The 18,168-nt window shown below is 25.5% G+C and overlaps 2 protein-coding genes across 2 annotated transcripts; both read right to left on the bottom strand.

Moving 5' to 3' along the window:
- Positions 1-5,655: 5,655 nt before the first annotated feature.
- Positions 5,656-8,746, bottom strand: LOC145835685 (HEAT repeat-containing protein 6-like). The gene has a single exon (XM_082943380.1). The coding sequence runs from the start codon at positions 8,727-8,729 to the stop codon at positions 5,700-5,702; it is 3,030 nt and encodes a 1,009-aa protein (XP_082799506.1). The 5' UTR covers positions 8,730-8,746; the 3' UTR covers positions 5,656-5,699.
- A 7,760-nt stretch (positions 8,747-16,506) lies between these two features.
- Positions 16,507-17,776, bottom strand: LOC145835793 (tRNA (adenine(58)-N(1))-methyltransferase catalytic subunit TRMT61A-like). The gene has a single exon (XM_082943512.1). The coding sequence runs from the start codon at positions 17,761-17,763 to the stop codon at positions 16,675-16,677; it is 1,089 nt and encodes a 362-aa protein (XP_082799638.1). The 5' UTR covers positions 17,764-17,776; the 3' UTR covers positions 16,507-16,674.
- Positions 17,777-18,168: the final 392 nt, after the last annotated feature.

Raw genomic sequence — 18,168 nt, 5'->3', positions numbered from 1 at the left:
AAAACTCAAGTCATCCTGATTTCAAAAATAATTTCAAACTAGCCTGAGTTGTCCTAAATTTCAAAAAGTTTAAACTGTCCTAATTTACCCTGAGTATATCATGTGTGTGGAAACCTTGTTGTGTTACATGAACTAAATGACATAGATTAAATTGACTTATTTTTATAATGTCATTTTCATTAGTCTTTTTTCGTAGCTTTTTTTTTCAAGAAACCAATACTATTTTTACTCTTTTATTTTTTCAGAGGAAAATTTTAGATCATTTTACAATTCGACATTAAACCAAATAAAATGCCTTTGCACACAAGAAGGTCGCAACCCTTTACTTCACAAAAAATAAGTTTCGTATATCTTCTAGGAATCGATAAATTTCAAATAAAGTATTCTTTTTATTGCCCTTTTAGTTTGCTTCTTTCATAAGAAACCAATGAATTTACAAACTTTGGTCGTCCATTTCTTAAGAAATAAGCTTATTTTAAAACAACTGTGAAATTCTACAAAATAAATTTAACCTTTTTAAAATAGTAATTTAAACACTTCCTTCCCTAAAACCAGGGTTTACCAACCAGGGGTGCGAGAAGGCTTTTAATTTTTGTTTGGAGATTTTTCTTTGATTTGGGCCACTCTAAGCCTAAATTTCTTTTAGTGATCAAAACTAAACTATCAATTTTTAAACCTAACAAACGATTCAAATCATATTTTTAAAAAAGAATTTGATTATTACATCATAATCTATTTGCATAGCTTTAACGAAGCTTTCAAGCTCAATAAAAATTTAGTTGTGGTTTTGATATTAACTGTTCGTTTACAAAAAATATTACTACTATTACCTGAATATAAAGCTTGTTATAGTTATTATATGTTTTAAAACCCTTTTTTTTTACAAGCTAGAGACTAATGTATGTGTACAGTTTTTATTTGAAAATATTACTTTGGCTTTACATAGTACATTTGATTTTTAATATCTGAATAATAATATGAGAAGTGAGGAAAAGGCACCAAAACAGTAAATAAAAATTAGGTTTATACTTAAAACAAAAACGTTTTATACATTTTAATATGAACTAGGTACTAAAAATTGTATTTTAAAGAAGTAAAAAAAAGTTTATTGTAAAGACATTTATTTTTTATAAGATTTATTCAACAAAAACAATGCTTCGGTCTATGACCTCGTCAGCTTGTTTTTTAATATTTGAATAATAATATGAGAAGTGAGGAAAAGGCACCAAAAGAGTAAATAAAAGTTAGGTTTATACTTGAAACAAAATCTTTTTATACATTTCAATATGAACTATGTAAAAAAAGATTTTGATACTTCTTTAGAATACAATTTTTAGTACCTAGTTCATATTAAAATGTATAAAAAGTTTTTGTTTCAAGTATAAACCTAATTTTTATTTACTCTTTTGGTACCTCATCCTCCTTCTCATATTATTATGATGATGAGCTCAAAACTCATTTGCTTGACCTTCAGAAAACGTTTATTGTTGCAGAGGAGAGAGTGAGTTCTGATGTTTTCTACCTTAGAAAAAATAAACAAAACTTAATTTTATACAGTTTGTCGTATTTTTTAGTTTCCATATATTTGTATTTTATTAAAACAGCACAAAATCAAAAAATTATACACAAATCTTCATCGTTCTATTTCAAATTATTTTTAAACAAATCATTGCATGTGTTGCAAGGGGTGCGAGATTAAATTATTTTTTTTTAGGGGTGCGGGGCATCAAAAAGGTTGGGAACCACTGCCTTAAACTTATAAGAAACCGATAAAAAGCAAAACTTTCAAAATTCATTAGCTATAACTGGCTAATAGCTTCAAAGGAATGTTAGTTTGATATGTTTTGCTATGCTTATAATTACTTTATATCTGAGATTGGTCATTTTCGTTATGCTAAATGAGTTCTAAAGACAATGGTTCAGTCTAAATTAATCTAGTTTTTATCATATTTAATATAAAAGGTTTTTTTGAAACAATAGCTTTTTCATTAAAATAATGCACAGTCAGATATCATTAATTTTTTACAACGTTCGTCAGTATTTATCTCGTTATTAAAGTTGCTGTAATAACATTAACTAGTAATAAATAAGAAACTTAAACTTTTAACAAATCAACAAAATAAGTTAATTATAAAAATAATTAAATAAAACAAACGTTAAATCAATAATATAAACATTTAACAAAATTGTAATAATCAACTTAATAGAAAACATTATTAATCAATACTTTTCTTATTAAGGCCTAATCGTCTTTAAATATACAAAAAAATGATGGACTATTAAGTCACTATTAGAAAAAATGAGTACATTTCTAGAATATAATAACATAAAGATATTCAGTTTTTATTAATTAACAAATTTTCTAAAATTTACGTGAAATTTTTATGCACTGTTTTTGGAACACAGCTTTATCATTTTGTTATAAAAATAAATGAGTGAATTTTTGGTTGAGGACTTTGTAAAGTTGTTTTATTACTTTAAAAAAAATTTTAATTCTACTAAAATACTTTGGTAAATTTTAACTAAAAAATAAGATAGACTACTTATTTAATAATTCAAAACTATTAGGAATTATAACTATTCTAACTGGATATAAATTTAAAGTTACAAAAATAAAATATTTCAAAAACTATCTAACCGATTATTTTATTTAGTTTATAAATTATACTAATAAAACTATCACACTTATTAATTTTTATATTATAGCTACAGAGTTTTTACTTGAATTAGGTCAAAATAAATTTAAATCTTAAGAAACTAAGAAGGCAATTTATATTTATTTTAGACATAATGTCTTTTAAATAAAATTATGTTACTTCCCCTGCATGCAGTTCATACTTATCATTTTACTATCAGTATACTAAAAACTTCATAACTTGCTCATAGTCTTTTCGGGTATTCTAGAAAAGTATAGTTTAAAATACCGTATTAGTATTTTTATATTTTATTATAAATAAACTTATTTGTTACAATTTTAATAATATCGTACAAGTATTGTTAAATACGAGCGTGAACTTAGCTTGAGAGCGTTTTTTAGGAATTTTATAAAAATGTCCAAACTTAAGACCCAATTATTTTCTTATAGTTCAACAAGCACAACATTCAAAAATAGATACAGTAATCATAAGGCAAGCTTTGATAATAAATAAAAAAGACATAACACTGAGTTTTCAAACTACATATGGGAACTATAAGACGCATACAAAGACTATAATTTAAAACGAGAAATACTCTGCAGAATAAAACAACAAAACACGTAATTTATTTAGTTTAGAAAATACGAAATTAAAAAAAAAAAAAAAGATTCATCGCTAAATAAAAGAAAGACAGCAACCCTGTATTCACAACCAAAATATGTACTTTAGAAGAAAAAAAAATTATCAACAACAAAAATAGCAACAAAAGAAAACTAAAAATAAGAACAAACAAAACAAAAGTTAACTTTTACAGAAATTGTTTTTGAGATTAGCTATCTTAAGTTATTCAAATTTATTTGACACGTCATAAAGTGTATTTCTAGGAAAAAAATATTTGCTGTTAACTTTATTTTTGTTTTGATGAAACGCTTAAAGCGTAAGAACTACAGTAAACAAATCGAACATTAGTTGTCTTTTTGTATTATCAATAATATATGTATAGAAAAAATAATATATCACCTATTTTTTATATTACTATAAATTCACATAACACAAAGTATTACACTTATGTTCGGAACATGGTATATATTTTAACCTAGTTTTTAATGTTATTTAAAATATTTAAATTAATTAACGTTATCTGAATAAAAATATCTTTTAGAAAGTTATCTATTACTAATTTTACAAAAACAATTTCAGAGTTAAAACTTTAATCCAATGATACTTAATAATTTTAGATCATTTGTTATAAAAATTTGTAGTTTTCGAGTTATACATCAGACTATTAAAGTCCTTTGTGTTTATTGTTAATGTTACCTAATTTTTTTCAAAATACCTCAGCAGTGTTTTTTATTGGTCTTGCTTTGATTCTCACTAAAAAAAAACATTTTAATTTTTTTTTGAATTGGTTGATTCATTAATTTGTTATTGAACACTTTATATTTTTAAAAACCACTCATACTTCAAATTTGACTACCAACGCCATTTAAACCAGGTTAATCGTAATCTAGTACATTGCATTAGTATTTTTGTTTATTAAAAACGGTCATAATATATGAACATATTTAGTAAATATATTTAGTACTGTTTTTTTTTTGATTGACTATTGTGACAGTGCTTCTATGAAACTTGTTGTTGCAAAGATATATGTCTTATATAAAAACTTTTTTGTTTAATTTGCGTACAATTGTTTCAGCTATTTGCACCAATTATCAAAGCAAACTGCGTTAAACTTATTTAGAAAAGGTTATAATTTTTACAAACATACTTTGTACAACGTATTAAACAAAATTATTCTAGTCAGTCAACTTCAAAACGCAAAGGTACATTGTACAATGTCTAAGTGTTAAAAACTATATATTTTGATTTTTGAAATAAATATCTTTATTATGTAGGCATGGTAGTTTTCATTCATATCTTTCGTTTAGCGCTCTTTTTTAATTTTATAATATTGATATTTCTTTAAGCTGTTTACACGTTTTGTTATTCAATGATAAAAACCTTGCTGGAGAATCCGTATTTAATGCATAAACAAGTTGTTAAAGTTAAAAATTTGTATTGTATGCTAAATATATATGTAACACTTTTCTATAAACATATTCTAAATAAAAATAATTTATCACTACCTTATACAAGATAGAGTTTAGTCTTTGTATTTGTTATACTACGAAATTAAACATTGAAATTTTAAGAGTAAAAAATTTTTTTTAACTTGTACTATTTCAATAAAATTTAAAAAAAATTAACTTTTGTTTTAAAAAGTTATTAACTGTAGATAAACAAAATAAAAAAGTACATGACAGATATTTTTAAATATAAGATTCAAATAAAAGAAGTTTAAAGTTAACTTTATTTTTATCAAACTTTTAATACTTTTAGATACTAATGTCATGTAAATATGTAAAAAAAAAATTAGGGCTCTTCCAAACAAAAAAAAAACAAATAAATCTATCTAAAATTTTTAATTAAGTGTGTTTCATTTGATAAACATTATTATGCTACTTAACAATAGACTTGTTTTTTGGTTTCATCTTGAAAAACTATTCAAAAACTTCGATATAATTTTTTTTTTTTTAGTTAAATAGGTAAATTAATTATGTAGCATGTTCAAATTCCATGCAGCTTAAGATACAGATAAACACTAAATTTTTAGAAATAAGAAAAAAAATTCAAATAAAAAACATATCAGTTATAAAAGAATAAAATGTTAAAAACACATCATATAAATTACTTCTATTCACAGTTGATAAGAAATAAACTAAAGATGAATAAACACTTAGTGTTATAAAACAAATTATTAAACAAAAAAATTGTACAAATTTTTAAACAGGAAACTAAATTTGAAATTGTTGTTTACAAATTGTAAATTGGTATTTTTAAAATAACTAAGCAGAAGTTCATTGAAAATTAAATTTAAACGTTTACTAAATCGAGCTTTTTTATAATTAAAACAATAAAATAAAAATGTGAAATAGTTCAATCAGTAGTTTTTTTTTTCAAAACTAATCTCATAAAATACTAATGCATATTTTTAACACTTTTTAAAATAATTTTGCTACTAAACTATATACATGCAAAAAACTCTTTATATTCAAATAAATTAAGGACATTTTCATTTACAGTTGACAAGTCAAGTGAAGAAAGTTCTAATTTTTTCTTCCAAACTGAGCTAGCGCAGTTTAGCATTCTCAATTTTTCCTGCGCTGATAAGGGAAGTACAGCATATAAATTTTCATCATCATCAATAGTTTCTTCACTACTTTCTTCAGCAGCTTCTTTTGTAAAATCTATTTTGCTCAAGTTTACTAAGTAACTTACATAATTCAAATGTTTACTATTTTGTATTTGTTTTAATATAGCATCACAGTCAGAACCTGTCATATGTTGAATTAAATGAATAATAGTTAACAAAAGTTGCTTTTGTAGTTTTTCTTCAAAGTTGTATGAGGTTGTTTTTATGGTAGTATTTTTCATTTGATTAAAAACTGTCATAAACAAATGTACGAAACTTTGTCCATAACAGTTCCTATCTGAAGTATAACTAATGGCGATGCATGATTTAATTTTAACTTTAAAATTCTGAGAATTGGCAAGAGAATTAGCCAACACATTATAAACATCATCACTCCAACCGGGTTTTTCTAATGGTAAATTTGTGTTACTTAAAAAGTTTCCTAGTGCCATACAAGCATTCCATTGTACTTTTGTCAGTTTATCTGTTTCAAGAAAGTGAATTAAAATTTTTTTGGAATCATTTACATATTTTAAAAACTTTGGAAGCAAAGCATGGTGTTCTTCTAAAATATGAAGTAAATTTCCTAATATTCTCATAGTGTTAAATCTGACCTTATCTTTGGTTGTTATATGTCTGGTAGTAGCAATTTCAAAAAGTTTTTTTAGCAATTCATCATCAATAAAAGTAGGTTTTTTCAGTTTGTTGGTTTTATTGGCTACCAGAGAATCTGTAAGATTTGCAAAAGCCCAAGTAGCATTTGTCTGGACGCTTTTTGAAGGGTCAAAGCTAAATTTGATAATACAGTTAACAACAACTTTCAGAAAATCATTATTTGTACGCAAATAAGGATACAATAAATAATTAGCAAAACATCTCATTGCTGATAACCTTACTAAGTAATTATCACTTTTAAGTAAGTTTAGAAGGGTTGTAATACAAAAGTTTTGTTCCTTACTTGAAAGCTTAGAATATGTGTATGATCCAACAACTGACAAAATACCACACACTTCACCTAAAATTGAGTGATCCTTAACATCTATAAACTTAGTTATTAGTTTTGAAGTTAAAATATTCCAAAAATGAAGAGATATTTCGACAATTTCAGAACTGTAACTAGATTTAATTTCAGTATTAAGTCCTCTACCTAATCCTTCAATCATCTTACAAGAATGAAGGGTAAAACTTAAGCTTGTTTTGACGCTATCCTGCATTGCAATATCTAGTAACTCGTTTATGTAGGCTATTTGTAGGGAAAAGTATGAATTAGACATTGATGTTAGCGTTTGTAAAGCTGCAGTTTTCGGAATGTTAGTTTTATTAGGTATATCAGTATACTTGCATGTTTCAATACAATGTTCTACCAACCAAGACTTCAATGACCCCTCCTCTTTTTTAGATAAACATTCTTCTAACTCTTTGGTTATTGATGGGTTATTTAACAAAGAATTAAAAACACCAAAAGCAATAACTTGTGTATTTGGGTTAATTGAAGGCTTGAAATAAGCTTTAACGTTACTTACAAGCCTTGTTAGAATCCCTGAATTTAGTTTAGCATAAGGAGTCATAGCAGCTGCAGTACTTAATGCTTTCAGTATATGATTTTTTACAGATATACAAGGCTCTTTATATAAGCAATAAATAAGATTTTCATGGACATCATAAATAGAAGTTGCCATTTTTGAAGCATAAGATACATAAGCTGTCCGACCTTTTACAGGTTCTACTATTGAAAGGGATAAAAAGTTTTTACCACTGTCTAACAAATTAGTTATAGCAATGGCTGCTAATACACGTACTTTTGGTAAGGGATCAATTTTAAGACAAGAAAGTAGAGAAGTACCATGAATTTCATGAAGTAATAAATCCCAATGACTGTAGATTGTTTGTTTTGGCGTTTTCTTAATGAGTGATAACAAACAGTCCATTGCAAGTTGTCTAAAACTGCTAGTAAACTTTTTTTTGTTTGAATCTAAAAATAACTCTGTATCTGACATATCTGATTCAGAACTAGAAGATTGACCTAACTGCAACTGTTTTAATGAAGTATTTAGTCCATCAGTATTATTACTAGTTCTACCAAAGCCAGCTGCACGTTTTAAAGAAACTATTGCATTATACAAATCATCAACCTTTTTGTTTCCAGGACTTTCTAATATAGTCTTAATACCACGCATAGCTGTGTAAACTAAGTTATAGCTTGATGAAACTGTCTTTGTATGATCAAGTTGCAATATGTAGAAGAATACTTTGCTGCACTGCATTAGTCTCTCTTCACTTAATCTTGATTCTCTGCTGGGGGCAGTAAAACACAACCCTTTTAAACATTGCAAACAAACTTTTCTAAGTTTAAATAAACTTGTTCTTATTGTGAGCAGTGCAATACTACGCATATCCATGCAAACTAACCAATTAAGCAAGTCATTTTCAATGTGAGCTCCATTTCCATACACTACAGCAGCTATGGCACCAACTACTGAAACTAGATTAGTATATGTAGCAGAATCTGATTCATTTAAGTTCATGACAAGTTTCAACCAAAACTTCTGAAGCATTTTAAGTAAAAGATTAACTGAGGATGGTAATATAAAAGTTTTTTGCTTATCAGTTAGCTTCATTATCAAATCACATATCTGCTTTAACTCTTTGCTATCTGGCTCAAACACTTCACCTAACTCACAAAGTTTCATGGTAACCTTAGACGTTTTATGGTCATTGTAAAACGGAATACTAGTCTCATAATTAAGCGTGAATGCAGAATCAAGCAATGATTTTATAAGAGGAATGTTAGAATTAAGTGGTGAGACTTGAATTAAGTCTAAATACAAATTGTTAAATCTTTGGTTTGGTTGATAAGACATAGCTAAAACAGCTTACAATGTCTGCAAAATTAAACTTATTTTACTTACTTCAAAAGTATAAAAATTTAATGTTCATACATTGTAACTTTTATTATTTAAATTGAGTTTTGCATAGCTTTAGAACTATCGTAATTAATAATTATAAGTTGTTGTAAAATTCTTTCAAGTAGTGAATTATGTTTACTTTAAACTATATTTAACTGTATCTTAAATTTAAATGCATAACAGATATATAAAACACTCTCCCAAATTTTTCTGTGATAGTTTAATACGTTTTTCACTACTTTTTGTTAGAACCTAACAGTAGAACAAATTTAAAATTTTGAATGGTGTTTAAACAAATACACAAAAAGTTAAAACTAACAAAGTAATTAGTGCAATAAATAATCAGTGTAAAGTAATAAATATTTAAACTCAAATACTACCAACATAAAAAATGGTTATTTTAACTTAATAAAGACACTTTGTAATCGAATTCCTTTTGTTTGCACAATTCTGGTTTCTCTAAAAATATTGAGATAGCCTCCAACTTCACAAGTTCAAATACACTATTGCAATGATGGATTATTCTAAATCTGGATATGTCATATTTCCTAGCACAGTCTCTATTATTTATAAGATGTTCTGCAATTATAGATCTTTTTGCTGCGTTTTTTGTTGCCGTTGTAGATCCATCATTGGAATAGTGTATTTGATCTCGTGAAGTTGGAGCGTATCTCCATATTTTTAGAGATACCAGAATTGTGCAAACAAAAGGAATTCAACTACAAAGTGTCTTTATTTAATTAAATTATCTTTTTTTTTTTTCGTTAGTAGTATTTGAGTTTAAATATTTATTACTTCACACTGGTTATTTATTGCGCTAATTACTTTGTTAGTTTTAACTTTTTGTGTATTTGTTTAAAAACCATTCAAAATTTTAAATTTGTTCTACTATTAGGTTCTGACGAAAAGTAGTGAAGTACGTATCAAACTACCACAGAAAAACTTGAGAGTGTTTTATCTGTTATGCATTTAAATAAATTAGCTAATAATGTTTGAAGCATCTTAATTTGTCAAAAATTTAGTTTTTACCTGTATTATGACCATTACATATCAGTTTACTCATACTAAAAATAGCATTTGAACTAAAGTTTGGATTTATTAGAAAAAAACTTAAGTCAGTACATTTTTAATGTAGCCATAATAATGATGCCAAGTCTTGGTTTTTATTTTAATGTTAAAAAACAAAATTATAACAAAATGATCATCTATTACAATTATTCAAGCATTATATAAAACATGATTAATTTAAGATTTGTGGATTTTTATAATAAAAAACTTATTTGGTTGTTTGGTACCTTTTTTTTTTAATTGATACGCCCATGAACAAAAAGGGTTTTAAAGGCTTTATTTCGCCTGAGGGACATAGTTCACCAAACTCCAGATTTAAATACTAAACATTCACTAAAATTAGCTTTAAGTCTTTGGGTAATAGAAAATGGAAATTTGATTTAATAAAACTTTTTTAAATGGTAAACATAAGTTTTTTTTATCAGTATTCTAAATTTTCTCAACATAAATATGCATTAAAAATAAATAATCAGCAAATAATATGCAAAAATAATTCTAAAAAGAGGCAGCCATAAAACTATGATCTTATGAAAGAAATCAACACAGATGTAGTTTACTGGGAGAGGGTAGAAAATTACATTTTAAACAAACTATATAAGTAGAATAGTTAGTATTAAAACTAGGCAAAAACCAATATTTAAATTTAACAACAAGAAAAAAACTTACCTATTTTTAAAATAAAAATTTGTAATGTTTTTAAACTATTAATTATTATCTTACATCATTATGTTAAGTTGGTTCAAGTGAGTTAATTTATACAACAGCTTATACTGTTTTTAAAAACAGCTCTCAACTAATTGAAGAAAACATGGTTTTCTGAATTACACCAAGTGCAAACTTGAGGCTAATATTAAGTATCTTCTACAGTACAATAAAATAATTCCATACTAAACCCTCAAAATGACAATTTTTTAGGACTTTGACAGACTTTGAGATTAAAGTAACTAAGGTATCATTATAAGTATACAAATAAAATGTGCTAGCTATAAAGAAACAAGCCACATTTTGCAAAATTGTTCACAGTTCAAAAACAGGGTGTAGTTTAAAATCGCTGACTCTGTTTGAACTAATTTGTGCTAACAAATTATTGGAATATTATATTTATTTTTTTGAGGAATTATATTAAGCTAAGGGCATAAAAGGAAGTAGTGCATGATTTTTTAACTAAATTTAACATTGGCTCTAATAAAAAAGCTTTGACCTTACTTTTAATAAAATATTTTTGGTACCAACGTAGGGACTGCAAATTTCTATTGTAACTTTTATTGGAAATTGCAAATTTGACTAATAATCCAACTTTTTTTCAGTTGTTAGAGATCTTAATTTTTAAAGAAGGATTCCTTACCTGGTTTAAAATATTTTAAATGTTAAAATTGTTTAAAAGTAGCATATAATAAATTATTTAAATATGAAAAAAGGGCAGATTTTTTCAAATAAAAATACATTGGAATTAGTCACTTAAACAAATTAGTTTTACAATAGAAATTTAAAACATTACTTGAGATATAATAAGAATATTTGAAAAACATTAATCAAAAAATGAATGAAACTATAAATATTTAGTAAAATAGTCATTACTGTTTAAGTTTGCGACTTCTACAAAGAACCTATTCAGCTCACTAATTTTGATCCCTATATTCTAAAAATTATTTTAATTTTCGTTAAGTGGTTAAAAGTCTAATACTCTTATAGTTAAGATTTTTAACTAGAAGTAACCCCCTCATGCCCTTAATACACCTGATTTAGGTAGATTGAAAAATTTTTTTTTAATTATCAGGCATAAATATTATTAAGTACTAACTATTTTTATGCAATTGAGATAAATTATGCTTTTTTTCATTCCAAACAAGCAATTTACAGTGTTTTTTTATTATTCATTATTATTATGTAGTTAAAATTATTAAGAGAATTGCATTCAAGTGTTCAATATACTAATTGGGATACTAAAGTTATATTAATTTATAAAAATAAGTAAAAAAAAACATAGATAAACTGAGGGAGTGACTCTCTTGAGATAATCAAATTCAAACATAACAAAATAAGACTTATATATGAGTACAAAAATATTCAAGTTTACTATTTTTTAAATATTAATCAAATACTGCTCAGTTAGTAAATATGTTTTGTGGTGATTTTTGTTTAAAAGTACATCAACAATTTTAATAATACCTCCATATTTGTACTAACATCTGTTAACCTATTATTATGTTTGAAACTGTTTTATTATACCTCATTAAAAAGCATTATTTTTAGAAATTTTATATATTTTTAATTACTTATTATTCTCTAAGATTCATTTCTCGTAAGCTTAAATACTATTAGTAAAATGGTATATTAACATCTCGCACCCGCGCACAATTCCAGTTCAAATCATTTCCCACCCAAATCAAACCTCACTCAATTAATTTCCACCTGAGTCAATTCCCACCCAAATCAAAACCAAACTGATCAATTCCCACCCAAATCAAAACCAAACTGATCAATTCCCACCTGAATCAAATCCCATCCAACCAGTTCCCACCCAATTAACTCCCACCCAAGATGTTTGTCACTTTTGCAAGGTTTTTTTTGCTTGGCATCATTTTCATATAGGTTTCATTTTTGCACAAAGCATTTACATTTATTTTTAAATGAGCATCCACTTTTTCATGATGTCACTTTTAAACAAGTCGTCACTTTAACATAGATGACATTTTTGCAGTTTAAAACTTTATCAATATAAAACTATATTTAAAATAAATTAAACTAAGTTATATTTAAATTTCAATCACCTTAAAAAATCTGAAACTATAATTTAATTTTTATTGGTCAAAAACTTTGATCTATTTATTATAAATTGTTTTAAAATCAAAATAAACTTGTCCTTAAAAAAAATAAATTTAAAAAAAATCTTTAATGCTAATAATAATAATAATACTCATACTTAAATAATGCTTATTTTTAGTTAATATTTTTAAAAGTTAAGAAAATATTATAAAATCTTTGGTTTTTCTATTTTTTAATAGAAATCAATTTAAAGATGACTTTGACTTGGTTTAAAGTAAAAAAAAAACAACATAAAATACATAGAAGCACGAACCAGAATTTTTGACAATGAAGTTAAGTTATATTCTTTTAAGTTTAATTGAACAAATTCTATAGTCTTAAAAAAATTTATAATTGAAAACATTTTTTTGGTAATGTAAAACAACAGTTTGATAGTTTTACTTACTTTTAGTTAGTTTAACATTATAGTAGTTTTAGTACTCTTTTTTTTTAAGTTTAACTTATAATTGCAGCTTCTAAATTTGCTTAAACTTGCATGTTAATACACTTTACAATTTTTTTAGACTTAATCTAAAACTATTAAAATATGTTAGTACTTAAACATGAAAGTACAGTTTAGTCTAAAAAATAATTTTAAGTATAACAATTTGCCCAGTATCGTGTGAAGTACAGTTTTAAACAAAAATACAATTAACTACTACTTTGTTACATAATTTTTACCAAGACTCGTGTGTAAATACTCTTTTACACTTTTAGAATAATAACTTTATGTTTTGCAATCTACTGTAAAGAAGAAGTTATTGTTGTAGAACATATGTACTGATTCTTCTTTTAATGTGCCTTATATTTTTTTTGTTTTACAAGAAATATAATGTAACTTTTATATTATTAATACTTAAACAAATTTAAAAAACATTTAAAATTATAGGCTAAAACTTTTTACACTTATTTATATTCTTTTTTTGAACTACTTTAGCAAATAGTGACCTTAAAAATTTAAATTCAAACTAAGTTTTAAAAACATGGTATAAATTTTGTAGATTAATTTTAAGTGAAATAAAAAAATTGTATTATTATTATTGTTAACTTGTCTTAAAAAGTTATAATTTTATCAGACTCTCTTTTGAAAAAGTTGTTGTACAGCGTAATAAATGGACCTGGTAAAATAAAAACAATGTATATCACAGTAAAAATAGAAAAGTTAGTCCAAATAACAAAACTTAAATCAAATAATTTTTTCTCTGAATCGTCTGTACTTTGATAATAATAAATTCTAATGTAATTTTTTTACTCTATTTAAAACTTTCAACTTTAAAACTTTTAGTCATATTTAGTTTAATTTTGATTTTATATCAAACTTATTTTAATTTATACTCAATTTTAGTTTTACACTACTATGTAATTAATGTTTGAACAGGTAAAATTTACATTTAATACTATTTTTGTTTAATTTTTTATTATAGATGTATTTAGATAAGTTTTTATAACTTAATTATATATAACTTATGAAAAAGTCAGCCGTGCAAAAGTGAAAACCACAGGGTTGCCACAGATCAAGCTGTGAAAAATTTTCTGACTTTTGCTGACTTTTCCAAATCTAACTCATAATTTAAACTTATTCTAAAATACATGATCAGACACTTGAAACTATATAGACCTTTCATTCTTATTTTTATACAGGTTAAAACAACAGTTTTTTTGCTGAATTTAATCATATAACTGTAATTACATTATCAAAATTCAAAACAAATAAAAAAACAAGCAAAATGCAGTAGATTCATTACATATTAATAACACAATCTGCTTTTATTTACTTCTCAAATTAAACAAATTTGAAAAAATTATTAAGAGGTAAAGTTTACACACAAACTTTTTACATAAAATACTAAACTTAGTGCTTAATTATAAAGAACTTTGGTTCTAAAATTCTGCAACATAAACTTTTTTGTATATATCACAGTTTCACAACAGAAGTTTCCTTGCCACAGATCATCAATACTTAAAAGCATACAAAAACTGCTTGTTTAAGTAAGGTAGTTGTTCAATATATTAAAATAAAAAATCAGCAGTTTTATAAAGGACATTTTATTAATTTTTATTAGATGAAGGCATTGGAAATTAAGTAATTTTGTAAATTTCTAGGAAAATTTTGCACTTTTTGTCAGACTGTGAAAGATTTTTAGTAAACTTTTTACCATTTGAAGGCTTTGGAAAATTAGGAATTTTGTAAATTTGAACAGAAAAAATTTGAGGCTTTTTCAAATGTTGTCAAATTTCCTGACTTTTTTTCAGAAACCCCCACTTTTTCCTGACTTTGTGGCAGCCTTTGCAACTGGCGCAAAATATGGCACCAGGAAAAAACTGATGCCACGCAAACAGAACGCTTTGTGCAAAGTGCAGTCACAAAAAATTGGTAATTTGTGGAAAAGTGACACTATGCAAAAATGACTCTCCGTGCAAAATTGATTGGGTGGGAATTGTGTGCAGGTTAGAACTGAACGGTTCCCTAGTAAAAAATATAATTAAATTTAAGCTTCAATATAAAATGAATAGAAGTATATTTAACTTTTTGTAAATAATCAAACATCCAAAAAACCTAACAAATGCCCTTTTTCACTATTTAATTTAAATTGGTGGTAAAAAAAAAACAATATTTATAAACATGGTTTCCTCTTACTTTTAAGAAAAATTAGTCTGATTAAATACTATCTAACATGACTTACTATAACTATGTGGTTAATTTTATAAAATGCAATTAGATTAAATATCAGAATAATCACAATTTAAAACATTTTCAATTGTTATGCAAAAATGCTACAAACAAAATTAAACTTTAAAAGAAAAATTTCTGCTTAAGTTATTAAAAACTTCTACGAGTCACATTTAACTAGCCTGAGTCCTTTTGAGATTTTGTAAACAATATTAAATCTTCTGAAAGTAGTACAAACTTAAATACAGAATTTTTTTGATCATGTTTTAAGTTTGAATACCATATATCAACCATAAAAAAAAAATTAAGCTAGCTATTAAAAAAAATTAAGCCTATAAATAAACTAGTTGTAGTTATAAAAACTTCAATGAATCCTTACCTTAGTCAACATAAGTGTTTCAAAACACCTAAATAAGTTTTAAAACAGTCTAAGATGACCTGATACAAACTGAATCAGCTTGAGTTTTCCAAAAATTAAAACAAACAAGTTAACCTAGTTGAAACCCTAACAAAATAAATAACCGTAAGAACTCAAAGTTAGAAGTATATCATAATTTGAGTCAAAATTTTATTCTAGTTATAGAAAAATCTTTGCTGAGTTTTACAATAAAAGTATTAACTATCAAGAGCTCTAAAAATTTATACTTTAAATAAGTTCAAATTAGCTAGAGATAGTATTTATAACAAGCTTATGTTACCTGAATAGCTAAGTGAGGGGAAATTATTAACAAAAACAATTTTCAATTTTTGAAAAGTTTTTTAATCCGAATGAACAAATTTCTTAAAATACAATAACAACAATTTTAAAAGTACGATTTCTATGTTAAAATTAATAATAAAACTTGACTTAATTTTTTCCAGATTGTTAATAACTGAGTTCAGTAAACTTTGTAATTTAATGTTTAAATACTAATTTACATATACTTAATTGTTAATTATTGATAAAATATATAATTCAATTAGTTATAAGTTTAAATCACTATTTTTTGAACTATACGACAATTAAACTAAACATATGTTTCCATTTGTACTTTGAGAAAATCTTCATGTAATTTATTAATTCTATTCTAACCTAAAAGTATTTGCTAAACTAAAATTTACTAAATTTTGATATATAATTTATATAATATATAATTAATATATAAATTTAATACAAACTTATATTTTTAAAATGTTAGGTCCAAAATAAAAGTACAACTAGATTTTTAAAGTTTAAAATTACTAGTGAAAACTTTAAAACAATGTAGATTTAGTTTCAGAATAAAAACTGCAACACTTAATAATTGTATTTAAATTTTTAAGTATAAACACAAGAAAGTACTTAACATTTTTTAAGTATTTTTTTTCTCAGTTAAGTTATAAATCATTTTCTTTACTACCACTTGATAAAGTGGCAAAGGTTAAGTAGCCAGTGTGACCATAAATTTCTCTTGGTTTAACACAAGTACGGAACATATAACTCTTGTCACTTAATGACGAAGGAGTTATACCATTTTCTTTTTTCTTCATACAATTTACTGGTTCATCTGTTTTTTTTTCTAACTTTAGCTTTTTAGATGGCTGTTTAAAACTTTTTTCATTCCCATTACTTTTCAAAACAACTTCACCAACAGCCAGGTGATCACCTACCTTGTATGGCCATGACTTGTGGGTTTTATCTGATGCAGGATCACCCAAGTTGGCAATAGGCATGTTGATTCTCTTGACATTGTTAGTATGTTTTACCAGCTCTATAGTTATAACATCTGAGAATCCCTTTTTGTGCAGAACTTCACAAGTCCTCTCGACTTGTTCCATGCAAGGAGAAAATGAGCACAGTCTAGAGTATGTGGGTTTCATCACTTTCAAAGCCTGATCAATAGCAAGGTGTGACTGAGGTAAATCAAGAAAAACAGCATCTGCAGAATTTTCTGGACAATCTGGAAAACCTTCTTTAAATGCATCTCCATTATGTACCACCACATTTTCTCCATAACCATGAGCAATAAACTCATTTCTAGCTTTCTTACTTCTTTCCTCATGAAACTCAGTAGTGTACAATTTACCTGTGGAGCCAATTGCCCTTAAAAACGAGTGTGACAGGGAGCCACTACCTGTACCAGATTCACAAACAACAGAACCATATTTAATTTCCAATTGAAAAAGCACCATAGCAATGTCTGTGGCATACAAAATTTGTGTTCTGTGTGGCAGACTAACAGTCCAAAGTTCTGGTGTAGGATTAAGAATATAAACCCATCCCTTACTACACTTGAATTTGCTTCCAAATTGGTGACCAATCAGATTATCATGCTTAATTGCACCATACTTAGTCTGAGCAACTTGTCCTTTTTTAACAGTCACAGGAATAGTATCAAGATGATTTAGGTACAGTATAACGACATCACCAAAACTTACTGTTTTTTTATTACTGTCAAAAGTTTGCATTTCCTTGATTTCAGTCATTATTGAAATATATATTTCTAAAAATTAAAAACTTGTTTAACTTGATATTGTACCTATTTTTTTTTAATGTAACTATTAACTTAAATTAAAATAAAGTATGAAAAACTCTTTATTTGTTACAACAAAAACGATTTAAAACCGAAAAAATTAAGTCTGTTTTTATTGTACATTTTAAAGCAAGTAAGTTACCTTATGATTACATTTACTCATCTTTTATAAGGCATAATTAAATTACAAGCTACATTAAAAATAAAACATGCTAAATATATAAAGTTCAGCTTTAGCAAAAAAAGAAACAGAAAAAACAAATATTGTTCTATAAAAAGAGTGATTCAAGTATATTTTTGTTAAAATTTTTAAAAATAATGTTGATAATTACAGGAAATAAATGTCAGATGACATTAC

The sequence above is a fragment of the Thalia democratica genome, chromosome 5, assembly GCF_965202585.1.
Source record: "Thalia democratica chromosome 5, ktThaDemo2.hap1.1, whole genome shotgun sequence".
In the NCBI taxonomy this organism is placed as follows: domain Eukaryota; kingdom Metazoa; phylum Chordata; class Thaliacea; order Salpida; family Salpidae; genus Thalia; species Thalia democratica.
This window is presented reverse-complemented; position numbering and strand designations above follow the sequence as displayed.

Bases quoted from the DNA above. Each gene is read 5' to 3' on its own strand.
- LOC145835793 (XM_082943512.1), bottom strand. From the start codon at position 17,763: ATGACTGAAATCAAGGAAATGCAAACTTTTGACAGTAATAAAAAAACA.
- LOC145835685 (XM_082943380.1), bottom strand. From the start codon at position 8,729: ATGTCTTATCAACCAAACCAAAGATTTAACAATTTGTATTTAGACTTA.